This window comes from Argentina silus, assembly GCF_951799395.1.
Source record: "Argentina silus genome assembly, chromosome: 5".
In the NCBI taxonomy this organism is placed as follows: Eukaryota; Metazoa; Chordata; class Actinopteri; order Argentiniformes; family Argentinidae; genus Argentina; species Argentina silus.
The window spans coordinates 20,593,612-20,609,110 of NC_139659.1; the positions used below are offsets into that span (position 1 = coordinate 20,593,612).

Below are 15,499 nucleotides of genomic sequence, written 5' to 3' on the forward strand. Positions count from 1 at the left end.
TAGTGCTTGAAGTATCTATTACCATTGCTTGTATCATGTTTACATGTAGGCTACTGCTGTTTATTTGTTGTTTTCCTATTTCACTTTTCTTCTAGTGTACTATTGTTTCTTTGACTTTTTATGTACAGCACTTTGAGTTGCAGTCTCTGTACAAAAATGTGCTCTATACATAAATGTATTATTATTATTATTATTACCTGCGAGACCATGGCATTTACATTTATTTGATACATCAGTTTCTGGCCACTCCCCTGAATTGCGGCTCTCCAGGGCATAGCCAGACTAAACACCATTATTATGTATATCTTAAAAAATAGGCTCTATTTTTACACCACCGCATGTAATCCTTAAATAGACATTTACTGTACTGCACCGACTCAGATTTCCCCAAACATTAGGACAGAAAATCCTTTGCTTTGCAGACAGAGACACAGGAGATGGGCTGGACTGCACAGCTGGGCTCAATCGTACAATAATGATTATAATATGATTTTGCTTTTAGCAAGCACACAAGTTTGACACAAGTGTGACAGGTTTTTCTGATTGTTTGATTCTTGAGGAAAGTAAGCATTCCATTCCTGATGCTGCATTTGTGACTTATTATGTCAAGGAACATCTTGAATATGTCGGCAAAAGTGGGCAATGTGCTTATATGTCCAACTTTTTAAATAAATATCTTATTGAAGTTATATTGCTGTAACTTACTGAGTTCTCAATGGAACAGGTCTGTGCAGGCATAAAGTAGACAGATGAAACTCATTTTGGTGGAGGTGAGAGGTTGGGACAAAGCCAATGTAAACTCAACAACTCAGCTCACTGTGACCAGCACATTGACTTTATTCACAGGACCACAGAATGAAACCTCTCTCCATACAGAGCTTCCATAGAGCATTCACATAAACACCAGAGCCATCTCACATGTACAGTTATGGTGACTGACCACCCTATTTGCCATAAATGAAATATATAGATATAGATATTGATCAATTAGATTGATATAAAAACAATACATTTGGTGATGAGCTGTTAGACAATAGAAAACCAAAATGTAAAAATGTAAACCGAAATGTAAATGTAAAATACATTTAATTTAATTTCTGTAAATAAGTAAATAAATAAAGGATATGTTCCTCAATGCGCACGTGCATGGATATTTGTTTATTACCAACGAACATACAGTTAAGAGCATTAGACTTGAAAGGATCGGACATTGTTAATCATATATATAACAGCCTGAGATTAATGTAGGGTATTCTAGGAATGTTATTGTCTCAGTTAATCCTCTCAACAAGAACTGAATCTATGAGAGGATGGGAGATAAACTGGTGGCGTCCTATTTTCCAGTTCAGATTTTGACAATCGAACACTAGGGGGTGATCCAATTCCAGGTTGAGCCATTCACAGTTCACACCCCTCTTCTTATTCAGAGAGTATTCCCATATGAAGACCTGGTAACCCAAGGGTGTCAGCAGCATCTGATGCTCTTGTTCACAGAGTATAGCACAAAGAGACAATAAGATGGACTGTGGGATCTAGGATATACAGTATTTAAACTGGGTTTAGGGTTAGACGGTGGATACTGGTGGATTTAACCCACTTAAAAAACAGTAATCCCATTAACTTGTTAGTGGACACAGACAAACAGCAGATGCAAGGTGCTCTTTTCGGTAATTACATTGTGACAACACTGAAATGAATACAAATGGCCGAAGTAAACATTAGAATAAACTGGTTATTCTGCATTAGATGGATAAGGTTAAAGACAAAAATATTATGACCTAGTGAAGGACATAGCTGAAAGTTTTGTAAAAAAAAAAAAAAAAAAAAAACATATCTTCAAGAGGATAAAAGAAACAGAGGTTTTCTCTATGGATTGTTTGTGAAAGTCAGAGAGCGAGGTAGAGAGAGAGAGAAGGAGAAGAGATCAACTTGTCCTTAGAACTTCAGATAGTGTTGGGTTATCTCTAGAAGAGGCAGATGCCATAGATGAAATTTTTTCTGGACCATTTAGAGTGAGGAATGAGAGAGACAAGCCCCGGATACCTAGCAGCTATCATTCATTCCATCTGGGTGGGGAACTAGCTAAATGGTGCTGTTCATCTTGTGTGTTTTCATGTATTTATGCTACTCTAGCAAGAGCTTTTAAACATCTAAAACCAGCAGAAGGTTCCTAGTTTGTTTTGGTATAATCACCGTTCTCCAAAACAAAAATGCTAATTGTTTTCATGGGAAATAACAGAGCAATGTTCTTGAAGTATAATTACTGCGTGGGCAAAATCTCGCTACTGTTTGTTGTAAGGGGACACAAAAATGCCTACAGAATATATACTGCAATTATGGTACAGCATATTCAAAAATGTCACAAAGCCACAAGGAAACTGTTCATCAAGTTAGAAACTACAGTGTACATTCAACTAGTCCATCAACTCCACATACACATACAGTAGTACCAACACAGCGACTCACCTTCTGAGCTGTAGAAGGCTTGGTCATGGCCGAGGAGACATCAGCACTGACCACAGCTGCTGCTGCTGGGCCGGCCGTGGAGATGGAGGGGTGAGACACATCAGAGCTTACAACAACAGACCCCTGAGAAGACCCTGAGGTCACGACCCCAGGCTGTGAGACAGGTACAGGCGTAGAGGGACTCCTGGTCATTGATTGTCTGTATGCATCTCCAGGGATCTTGGAGGATCTCTCCTTGACCGCATACAGAAAGGTCTTGGGCTTTGGGCTCTGGGGGGCCACTGATGATGACATCACCTGTGAACCACTGGGCTTCCCAGCCTCCTTCTGCTTGGCACTGCTGACCCAGCTGTTAGAGTTGGGCCGGTGGAGGCTGTGGGCTGTTCTGGGCTGGGCAGGGGGGGCTGGGTGGACAGGGGCCTGGTGGACAGGCTTGCTGGGGCTTCTGGGCTCTTCCTTTTTCATCTCAGGGGTCTTGGTCTGGGCGTCTGACCCTGCAGGAGGGTGCAGGAAGCTGACCCGTGGAGTGGCCGAGCGGGTCGGAGAGGGAGACGCTGGGTTAGTGGTTCCCTCTAAAGGTTGTTGGTTCTCCTTATTCATCATCAGAGGAATGTCTTCTCGTAGGACCCAAACAGGGGGATCTGAAGTATTCCCACTAACGTTCTGCAATCCTGCGAGTGATCCGTCAGCACTCAGACACGAGCTCACCTGGTTCTGGGGGTCTACGGAGAAAGAAGACACATCTCCGACCCCAGCTGATGAAATCAACACTTCTCCACTCTCTGTTTCCTCTCCTTCGTGGTTTGAGGTGACCTCTACCCTCAGGGCTGTAAAGCTGTAGTCCTCTATGTTATTGGGAATGATGGGTGCTGTAGTTACAGCTGTAGTTATAGCTGTAGCTCCCGCTGATGTGAGAATAACGACTTCTTCTTCTGTGGTGTCAGAGGTGGTAGCAACTGTGGTTCCTGCCTCTGTGTTACCAGAGGGTGCTGTAGTTGTGTAGTGTGTAGTGGTAGCTACAGCAGAGATGCTATTGACTTCTTTCTCTGGAGCGTAAGAGCTGGTCGTGACTCTGACTCCTTCTCCTGAGGCGTCAGGGTCGGGGATGGTGGAGACTCCTTCCTCACCGCTGTCAGAGCTGGCACTGGCTGCACAGCGCGGCTGCCCATGGTCCTTGGAGGGCGACTGCAGTTGGATAAAAAGGAAGGAAGTCTTGATGTGATGATGATCGCCCATTTCCTCTATGGGAGGGTTGTCTCTGGGAGCACTGCAGGAGGGGGGTGGCGGGGCGCTGAGGGATGGGGGTGGGGAACGTGCCCCCCAGGAGGGCTCAGAGGGGGAGACGGGGTCCCAAGGCCAGCCCCACTCCTGTCACTACTGGGCTAAGGAGAGATGGAGAGATAAAGAGAAGTTATTGGTGAGAATGACTGATTCATCTCAATGCTACTTCAAGGAATTGTGTACAGAACAATGACAATATCTAAGATCTACAGTGGATTGTCCTTTTCTGTTATTTTAGCTGTTTATACAGTGTGTTTAGATGGATGGATGGATAAGCATGTATATGAGTTGTGTTTATACATAGAATACATTTATATACAATACAGTATATTCTTGGTGTACACGTAGATATTCATGGTGTATACATAATAGATACATACTGTAAGTGACTGATGTCCCAAAGGGCAGTCTATTTAAGAGCCATCATCCTCATCCTACTTTAAAGCAAATGTGCAAATGTGAAATTGCTTCCCCTAAAAAACCTCAAAGCCAAGCAAACGCTCAGCAACCTTATATAAGAGCCAAATGCTGCTCACCATGGAGTCACTATGGTACATCTGCTCAGATCAGATCATGTCCATGACCCCCTCCCTCTCTCTTTCTCTCTCTCTCTCTCTCTCCACACACACACGTACACACACATACACACTCATACACACACGTACACACACACACACACACACACGCACACACATGTACACACACATACACATTCGTACACACACACACACACACACACACACACAGCCCCTCCTCATCCACCCCACCCCACCCCATCGCAACACAACACAGCATACATTTCAGTAGTATGACACAAACACAAGCCTCTAATTCCCAGAGTTACGCCGGCACATCAACATCCATACCACGTCAACATGGACTCTGGTGGCCCCTGTCAGAGAACAGCCTCGGGAGCGCGCCGGGGTTAACCTTGACTGCAAGTGGCTACACCCTACTGTGGTCGCAACTAGCATCTGCTTTCATAGAAGGTCTTACAGCTGTAAGTTTCACTTGCTTTCGACATATGCACTTATCGGAAGTCACGCTTCTGTTACATTAAATCCAGCCCTCTATGCTATTCTTCATATGTTTCTGTTTCCCCATGTGCAGAGAATATTGCCTGTGTGTGATATTTCTGTTTCCCCAGTTCTCACATGGTCTCTGCCATCACAGAGGAGAGAAGTGAAACCACAGCAGGGTGTGGAGTTAGAGTGACCTCTCTGTGTCAATGCTTACATTAGCATCAGCAGGAAATGCTTTCATTTGGTTACAGGTATCTGGTGGAGGCAGAAATCGGAGGACGGTCTCTTTGGAATGCGTGGATCGGAATGAGGAATGGTATCAACCTCAATGAGGCCGTCCTCCGATTTCTACCTCCACCAGCCTCCCCTGCTACAAATAAACTGGATCATTGAAGAAGGATGCATGTGTATATTTGATAATAGTCTCTTGCAGGTGCTTTGGAATCATGTTGGAATATAGAAAGTGATACAAGCTCTGATAGGGTAGCAAGACTGAAATGTTGACATTTCCAATAAGGAGGTGACACTTTGAAAGAAAGAAAGAAAGAAAGAAAGAAAGCAGTGTGTGGGAATCCCCTCTCTTTGTATCATACTGAAAAACAAAAGAAGTTGAGGTTTAGTCTGGTTATGGAAATATAGACTTAAGGCAACTCTCTAGTTCCCTCAGGCCATTATGCAACCTGAGCACCGACACAAGGAAACAATACAGTTGAATCATGTGACTTTGTCTGAACTCACCAAGACGAGTAGGAGGAAATACTGGTAAGGATGCATATTCAGTGCATAGGCGGAATACTGAATGTCAGTTGATTAAACCTGTTGAATTATTTACTATTTAAACCAAAAGGCGAGGCAGACATTTACCATAAGCATTGACCTTGAATAAACAAAAGCATTGACTGCTAATGTTATTATTTTCAGCCTGACTGGCCATAGCTACAGTTTAACTCCCCTCCCCCATCATACACACTTGGCACACACACACACACACACACACACACACACACATGCACACACTTCATCTACATCAAGAAATGGCCAAATAATGGATCACAAATGCCTGCGTTCCATAACATGTCATCAAGTCAGCTTCACGGTCTGCTGAACAACAGGCCCTAGATCTAGTGTTTTCTTTAAGAGACGTCTCTGTGTGTGTGTGTGTGTGTGTGTGTGTGTGTGTGTGTGTGTGTGTGTGTGTGTGTGTGTGTGTGTGTGTGTGTCAATCTGCCAATTTAATCTCCAGTAGGGTTATTACTCTGGAGCCGAGGCTTAGGGAACGTGCTTAATGCCAGTCTGAAGTGGGATCCATCTAATTCAGCGGTCAAGCAATGTGACCCACATTCTCATACACACACACACACACACACACACACACACACACACACACACACACACACACAGAGACGTCTCTTAAAGAAAACACTAGATCTAGGGCCTGTTGTTCAGCAGACCGTGAAGCTGACTTGGTTAACTATTGTCTCTAGGCTATGTGGCGTTTAGTAAGAATGATGATGATAGACTTGATGCTAATTCACTACTTTTAACATTTTTAATGGCCAAATGTAGTCGAAGTATCCAGACAGATTTCCACTTTCATGGGAGTGTGGTTGTGTTCAGATGGACGGCCAGTATGATGTGTTCTGCTGTTACAGTAGTCACACTGTACAATTATAGTATACAAGTCCTCTGTTTACCCAACGATTAGCCATAAACTGACCGAGCAGGCATAGCACTGGGAATTCAACTGAACTGGTTCCAAAGCTGACCACATTGTCAAATACCCCGACCCAAGTATTTTCCAAGATGGAGTTACTCTGACTTAAGAATGTAATGATGTTTTTAATGTTAGGATTTTGTCTTGTTTGTGTTATTTCTACTGGTGGAAACAAAGTAGGTTACAGCAACCCCCCCCTCCCATTACATCCCCCATGCCCACCCAGTGCCACACACACACACACACACACACACACACACACACACACACACACACACACACAACCAGACCACAGCCTCAAGATCACAGGCGGTGAATGTTTGTCTGAGTCAAGTTAAATGTGCCTGCTTACATTCTGATTGGCTAAACACTTAAATGCAGGGAGGGGCTTGTGCTGAAGCTCTGGCAAGTCAATACAAACTAAGGTCTTTATTGAAACCAAACACAGAGGAAATTATGTCATCAGAAGGCTCCTCGAGGGGGGGTTGAGGGAGGGGGAGCTTTTTGGGGGGCCGTTTCCCTTTCACCTCTCCCTCCCTTCTTTCGTTCATTCAGCATCGAAGCGCCCACAAAAACAGCAGTGCCGATGGTTTCACTTGCAATGAAAGCATTGTCTTGGCAGAGCCAATGTGGGCTGGACAGCTCAGACCCAGACCCAGCAGCAAGAACACAGCTGGGGCAGAAGTATAAACAGACCACCCCTCTATCCCATCAAAGACTTCTCCTTCTTTTTCACGGTTGAGGAAGTTGAGAGATTTTCTTAGAAAACACAGACAGTGTTTATCCATAATGTCAAGTACCAGAAGAAGTAGCTATTTAATGTGATACAATCACAGGGACAAACTCACAGAGAGGTCAAACTCAAAGCTACAGTAAGCTGTTCTTCAAAGTCTGAAACATCAAATTAAATGGCGTTTTACATTCCCCATCTGTACTTTTGAGACTCAGAGCTTTGTTCACAAGTTCACAAGGCACCACTTGGAGTTTCACTATGGCTGCAAAGGCAATAGCCAAAGGTCAAAGCGTAAAAAGTCAATGGGCAAAAGTAAACGCATCTGAAGTATCACATTAAATGCAGTTTTACATGATATTCAGAGCTATGCTACAAGCTCCAGTGGACACTTTTTGAGTTCCATTGTGGCTCCAAAGGCAACACAAGTCAAAGCATAATTCCATTTTTGAGTACATGCAGGGTTAAACAATAGTCCCTTTGAGTTCCAGCCTGCATGGCTAGGTTGCTGGGGGCTTCGTCATGATAAGACAGAGGACATGCTGGTTCCATGCATGTGTGACCAGGCCAGCCAAACATTTACTGGCCTGATAAAAGGACAGAGTGGGTGTGTGTTGTCATAATCCAGCCTACAGCGCGTGGCCTCCTCCTCCCCCTGGTCCTGGTCCTGAACAGTGAGGAATCTGTCCGGGAAACAACTGGCTCTTTATAGGAAGTGTTTCTGGAGGAGGAAGTCAGTTGGAGCAGTCTACTGCCTGATGGACACTCAAAGTTCCAATTTCCACTCTAGAATACCGTTTAGAATGCATGACCAATCTAGAATACCATTTACAATGCATGGCAAATTGGCCCCTGCATTCTAAATGGTATTCTAATGTGGATGTCCAATCCATTGTGCATACCACACCAGCCTCTGTGTAGTGTGTAATAGACTGCTGTGTTCACACTCCTCCTGAATGATGATTCCCTGCCTTTCTAATTGTCCCCCACCTATGAAATCAGAGAGGGGACTATGATTCAGTCTCCGTCCATTCGTACGTCACAAGCTTTATCTTCGACACCACTGGGACAATTGAAACTTGGGTTAATGATGGGTCTTGCCATACAGATGGGACATTAACAAAATGACACAGATTGGCCCAATTTGTACGAAATTACGTTGAAAGATGTATCTGGCGTCTGGTAGAGATTGTTTAGGAGTTTCAAGGTGACGCTGACTCATCATTAAACACGTCATAATAGTGTGCAAAGTGAGAGCTAGGAGGAGTGTAGTCTAAAGCAGTAGGCATATAGCTTTACAAAAAAAAATCAACACAAAGCTAAGCATAAGAAGCAAGACTGATAAATTGATCTAATAAGCACTACAGATTCCGGTGAATTTTCATTCTGGCTAGGAATGCATCTGTAGGAGTGTAGCCTAATGCAAAAGGCCTATAGGCTAATTAATATTTTGTGAGTGAAGTGAAGAATAAATACCGACACCCTATATCAATACAGAAACCAGAGTTGTGTAACCTAGGTGTATAGCCAGAAGCATTTGTAACCAAATAATTTGGCTGTGCAAATATGTTTCTTACCCTATTGGTGAAATGTGTGTGTTTGAAGTAAGGGCGTCTTATATCAATAGAGTTAGTACGATAGTAGCCTGATGGCATCCAAATTATTGTTCTCTTTGGTCACAGAAAGTGATCGCAAAAAGTGATTGTAAAACGTTTATGAATAAACGTCTTGCTTCATTCTCAGGCTTCATTCCATCACTCTCCCTTTATAGAGGGGCGCTACATCATTTGTGGGGGACAACATGTTTACTGTACACTTGATAAAGATTAGATTGGTGAAAACCAACTACTAGCCCACACTCATTTGCACAGATTAAAAGACTAAAAGCCAAGACACTTGGAAGTGTGCATATTTCGATTCATTTTAGGCATTTAATTACTATATAAACTATATAAAATTAGATGACAGTTTGGCTAAAACAAAATCCATACATTTTGGGGGCACCGAGACACCTCAAACTCCGTTGTGTTCACTATTTCCCTCTCCTTTGAGTTAATGCACGATTGGAGGTTGAGGTTGAGGTCTGTCATGTTGTAGTCTGACATCCCTCATACGTACATCATGATGCGTAGCTACATGACTCCTCACACAAGGAAAAAAGCGACACCAAAATGACATGAAATGTATTTTCTACGTCATTCATATACTGTAGTTGACCGCCCTCTGTAGGAGTCCCAATTATCTCCCAATTAAACACATCATCACTCAACACCTACGGGTGGCATGGCGGGCAACATGGCATGATGTAAGTATCTATGTCATCCATACATCCATACCTCAACAGATGCATAGCGGTCCACCTGATCAATGTTTATCCATTTAATAACTTCACTGACAAACTTACCATGATAGTCAACTGTCCCAGCCCATCCTGGTGTTTGCTTGTAGATGATGATGATAGTTTGCATTACGCAGTTAGTTATAGTTTCAGACAATCCTACTGTCGTCTCCAAAGTGTGCACTCAATCTCGAACCATTGTTGTCCAAAACGCTTGCAAAGTGTTCGCGCGCCGCCGGCGTTTAAATTCCAAGTGCACGAGAAAATAAATAACGCCTGGTGTGCGTAAAGTTGCGGGACTTACTGCTAAAAGCGCAAAGGGAGTCGTCCGCTGTTTCTGCTGCCTCGTTCCCTCTCACCCGCTCCACGTTCCCAAACCCGAGGTTTCTGGCTTCCTTGCGCCGGGGGACCCCAACTACAGACCTTAGCATCGCAGGTCTACATCAGTGGACCTACACCCTACATTTGTTCCTCTGGGCTCCCTGACCATACAGGGGAGGATATGGGACCTACTTCACATATTCTGTTGAAAATCATTTGTATAAATAAATGAATACCATTATTTCTTCCTCAATATATCAGCTTCTTAACACTGTTATCAAGCATGATTTGAATATTAATTGAATTTATTGTGCTTTTTGAACAGGTCACTTATTTGATCATGTAGCCTACTGTATCATTTTGAATATGCTTTTAATGTTTCGTTGCATTAGAGTCAGTCACAAACTTTTCCTCATCCTGCCTTGCCATTGTTAAATGACAGTGTGTTGACTCAAGTGCGACTGCGCCAGTGAACCGGATGATTGTGATGATAGGGATAGGACGTGTTTCTGTCTGACTGCCCAGGGAAACACAGACACATCACACTCACAGCTCCCTGGAGCGGCACATACAGTGACGATCTGTCCAGTCAGACGTGACCAAACCTTAAAAGAACACACACTAAATACTGTATATCAAATCGTGACTATCATGACAAAATCACAAAATATCACAATATTGGAAATCATCATATACATGTATATCAAATATATTGTGCAAATATCATCATAAATACAGTATACTGTACATTAATGTAATATATATATATATTCCTTTGAGATTCTGGTCCATGATGACATGATTGCATCACACAATTCCTGCACATTTTTCAGGTGCATTTTCAAGCTGTGAATCTCCCATTCTACCACATTCCAAAGGTGTTCTATTGGATTCAGATCCGGTGACTGGGAAGAACAGTGAAGAACATTGAACTCATTGTCATGTTCATAAAACCAGTTTAAGACAGCTTTTGCTTTGTGTCATGGTGCATTATCATGCTGGAAGTAGCCATTAGAAGATGGGTCAATTGTGGCCATGAAGGGATGCACATGGTCAGCAACAATACTCAAATAGGCTGTGGCATTCAAGCGATGATTGATTGGTATTAACAGGCCCAAAGTGTGCCAAGAAAACATTCCCCACACCATTACACCACCTCCACCATGAGAAGGTGTACAGGTGTTCCTGATAAAGTGCTCGGTGTGTGTGTGTGTGTGTGTGTGTGTGTGTGTGTGTGTGTGTATAGGCTATATACACAGGCCTGGCCTTCATATAGGATAGCATCATGTGTGACAGAGTTAGAGCTGTTTTCAATTTACTCTTATGCTGCCCCCTAATCTAAAAAGTCTGCTCTGGTGTCACTGAAGCACAATGCTCTGATTGTCCTGAGAGGAAATAATCTTACACTCCTTCATGGCACCAGAGCAGAGCAGCACACTTGTATATGCAGATTGTTTATGGACAGATGACATATGCAGCATCATCATAACCATGTTCATCTGCAGGGCATGAAGATGTAGCATGTGATGACATGTTATGGAACGCAGGCATTTGTGATCCATTATTTGGCCATTTCTTGATGTAGATGAAGTGTGTGCATGTGTGTGTGTGTGTGTGTGTGTGTGTGTGTGTGTGTGTGTGTGTGTGTGTGTGTGTGTGTGTGTGTGTGTGTGTGTGTGTGTGCGTGTGTGGGTGTGTTTGTGAGTGTGTGTGGCCTAGAAAGCCTTTGTACTGTAGAAACCAGTCAGCACTTGTTGACTAGAGCTTAACATCCTGGTCCATTTAAATGCCTTCCCTTCCACAGTCAGTTTGTTTCCCAAGAAACTATTCATTCATACTGGCAGCTGAGCTGAGGGCTGGTGAAGCATTGGCTTTCCCTGCTTCCTGCTAATCAAGAGTATCATCAGTCACACTGGACTCCTCTCCTGATCAGACCCCTGGTTCAGGCCCAGATACTAGACTATCGTTACTCATTCTGTTCTAGGCCAGTTTAGTGGTCCTCTGTGGCTCAGTTGGTAGAGCATGGTGTAAACAACGCAAAGGTTGTGGGTTTGATTCCCGCTGGGACCATATATACTGAAAAATGTATACACTCACTGCAATGTAAGTCACTTTGGATAAAAGTGTCAGCTAAATGGCATATATTAGTAACAAATTCCACCAACTACGGTTGTTTGACATTGGCAATAAAATGATCTTGCATCTTGTCAACAGCAATATACAGCATCATGTGCAGTCAGTCAAGTTAAGAATATTGTCAATTTCTGGGGTTACGATTAATCAACTGCCATTTCTTTTCTAGAGAATGATGGAGAATATTTCAACCACTGAGCAGGGAAGGTGTAGAGGGGCTTCTCAATAAGCATCTTTCATTATTATTGATTCAAATGCATATTTTTTCCATAAAAACCTCTACATTTTCTTTTACATTTGTACGTCTACATCCAATCCAGCTGAATGGACACTGTGTTCGGGGAATGAAACTGAGAAACCATAATTTAACAGTTATTTCAAATATTTGGCATCAAGGATACGGCTAATAGAACCTGCAAATGGAAGCAATTACCTTGAGATGTGTTTCTCTCTTCAAAGCTGGCACAATAACTGCATGCTGATTGGCTAGCAGACACTTTGATTCATGGGTAAGTGATTTAGGTAAGTGACATTGCCCATGATTATGAGAGTCTCAGATGACATTGTGTTTTATTCAGGGTGGTAAACATCAAAGAATCAACGTATATTTCAATGATGATATATTTCAGTGTTTTGTATTGAGTGTAAACATTTGCAGTCATTTAATGAATATGAGCTTCAGATTGTAGCACAAAACAAGGTCCTCAGTTTCTGACACTGAATCCTTCTCATTCTCCTTTAGAACTGACCACAAAGGATTCAATGTATCATTTGGTAAAATGTCTAATTTTATTTACTATACAAGAATCCTTAGATTGACCTATTACATGATGTTAAAGTGTAAGATTGTTCTTCAGGAAGTCTGAAAATATGCTATTGTAAGGAGGACAGCTTTTTCATGTGAGGTTTCAGAAAGGAGGACATGACTTCTGAAATTAATTTCCTTCAGATTCAAGGTCAGTGCTAATTGGAGTCCACATCACGTCTTCTTAAAATAAAGAAATGGGTCAGAGAGAGATAGAATTGTCAGCCCCCCCCTTACCTCTTTCCTACACCTCTCCTCTCCTCTCCTCTCCTCCCCTCTCCTCTCCTCTCCTCCCCTCCTCTCCTCTCCTCCCCTCCTCTCCTCTCCCCTCCCCTCCTCTTACCTCTTCCCTCCCCTCCTCTCCTCTCCTCTCCTCTCCCCCCTCCTCTCCTCTCCTCTCCGTGGATAAATCCACTTCTCACATAGCCTGAACCAGTTCACTGAGTAAAGTTTCGATAGATATGTATTTGTTTGCATGGCATCCTTTACCCTTGTTGATGTGTAGCACAGCCCACAGAACAGTTCAGACATGGATATGTTTTCACAAGTTAAACTGGTCATAATGTGGTTCAATACCACATCATCATCAGTGGGGTGGAGCAGGGGGCGTGGGGGGGGGTGGGGGTGGGGGTGGGGGTGCAGGTTACTGGATAATGAGGAGTGTTTGAAGATTTATGGAATGTGATACACAGGAGTTGCATTAAAACAATCACTTCAGCCAGCTTAGACAGGCGGGGGGAGGTGTGTGTGTGTGTGTGTGTGTGTGGGGGGGGGGGGGGCAGGGAGGTAGGCAGGGAGGGAGGTGTGGGGGGGGTGGGGGAGACCCAGATGTTGACCCCGGGCTGCCAGGGGTCGGACTAATTGCAGCGCCGTGCGTTTGTGGAGGAATTCTAGTCAAAAAAAACAGAGGAGGGAGGTCTGAAAGGAGCATTGTTCCCCTGACTCTGCTACATGCAGAGGTAAGACTGGGGTTTGGCACAGAACACACTCCCACCTCTCTAGACCCCCCCCCCCCCCCCCCAACATCTCCCCCAAGGAGGAGTAAGGAAGAGAGTGGTTTTGGAAGGGCAATGTTTGTCAGGTGCTTCCAAAACAAGAACAAAACAGGCAATGTTCTAAGACAACCGTCGTGAATTCATAGTATTTATTTCCACAGTCAGATTTTACAGGAATCATTTGATGAAGGTAACAGCTAGTATGTATCGCCTGATTCCACACATTGATGAGGTTCAGGTGATATTGATTAGTTATTCGATAGATACTGGATATGATTAATTGTTTGGGTCATTGATTACATGAAAGAGCACTGTCGCAGTTAAAGAGGAGAGGGAACAGTGTACTTGGGCTAAATTGCCCTAAATTACCCCATTTAAGAACTGTGCTAAATATGCTAAAACTTACTTCGCAAACAAAGCCTATATTGACAGTGGGGTGACTGGCGTAGACAAGCTGTAGACAGCATGTAAGAGCAGGTTTGACCTGATAACGTTACGTTGAAGAATACCACACCAATGACTCAGAGTACAGTAGAAAAACATGTTTATCCATATCTTGTGTCACTTAGAACTGTAGATATGGTGATAATTGTGGAAAAATATATTTTATAAAATATCTGATGTTATTTGATAGATATACTGTATATGATGTGCCACAAGATAATGGTTTAGCTTTTAGCTTTAACTTGCTTGAGATTAATGAATACACCCTTCAGCCACATCCCTGGCACACACAGGGGACACGCACACACAAACGCATGCACACGCACGCGCACGTGTGCACACACACACACACACACACACACACACACACACACACACACACACACACACACACACACAGGGGACACTTCCAGCATTACTCCCCATGACTAGGAGGTTGGAACAGAGGGGCCATTGACAGCGTCAGGGAGGAGAGGGCTGAGAGAGTTTACACAGCAGATACAGAGGTGCCAAGTCTTTTATGACCAGGATTTTCCTCTGACATCATAGGCTAACACAACTGGCTGATCCCAATAGTCTAGAGTGACTCCTTTCCTCGTCTCCTTGGCTCCTCTCCTCTCCTTCATCTGATCTGAAAACAAAGGACAGGTGAAAGCAACAAGAGTGCAAGGGTTTTCACTTCCTCCACTCAAGTTCTTAAAGATCAGTGCAGATCAGTGGAGGCTGGTGGAGGCAGGAATAGAATGAGCCTGTCCTCCGATTTCTGCCTCCACCAGCCTTCCCTGATCTGCAGGAGAGGAAGAGAGCAGGAGAGGAGAGGAGAAGAGGAGCAGAGCAGCAGAGGAGGAGAGCAAGAGAGGAGGAGGAGAAGAAGAGAGAGAGAGCAGGAGAGGACGAGAGGAGGAGGTCCTCTGTGGCTCAGTTGGTAGAGCATGGCGTTAACAATGGTTGTTGTGAGATCGATTACCACTGGGACCATATATACAGAAAAATGTATGGACTCACTGCAATGTAAGTCGCTTTGGATAAAAGCGTCAGCTAAATATCCATATACAGTATGTAGAAGAGGAGAGCAGGAGAGGAGGAGAAGAAGCCATTCTAGACTATTGAGATGCACCCGACTCTGTTGGTTCCAGAGCTGTCATGACCCTCCCCTCCTGCCTCTCCAATTTGGCAGGGTTTGGATGATGACCTAATCTAGCCAATCAGAGCCTCCCTCGGCGATGTCCACATGTACTGGCAATGCTCTG

At 43.7% G+C, this 15,499-nt stretch overlaps 1 protein-coding gene across 1 annotated transcript in view; it reads right to left on the bottom strand.

Moving 5' to 3' along the window:
* psd3l (pleckstrin and Sec7 domain containing 3, like) overlaps positions 1–2,732 on the bottom strand; it is a 90,912-nt gene extending 88,180 nt beyond the window's left edge. Inside the window, exon 1 of the mRNA XM_083670059.1 lies at positions 2,467–2,732. Coding sequence (XP_083526185.1) covers positions 2,467–2,658 — 192 coding nt within the window. The 5' untranslated portion in view covers positions 2,659–2,732. The remainder of the gene's footprint in view (positions 1–2,466) is intronic.
* Positions 2,733–15,499: the final 12,767 nt, after the last annotated feature.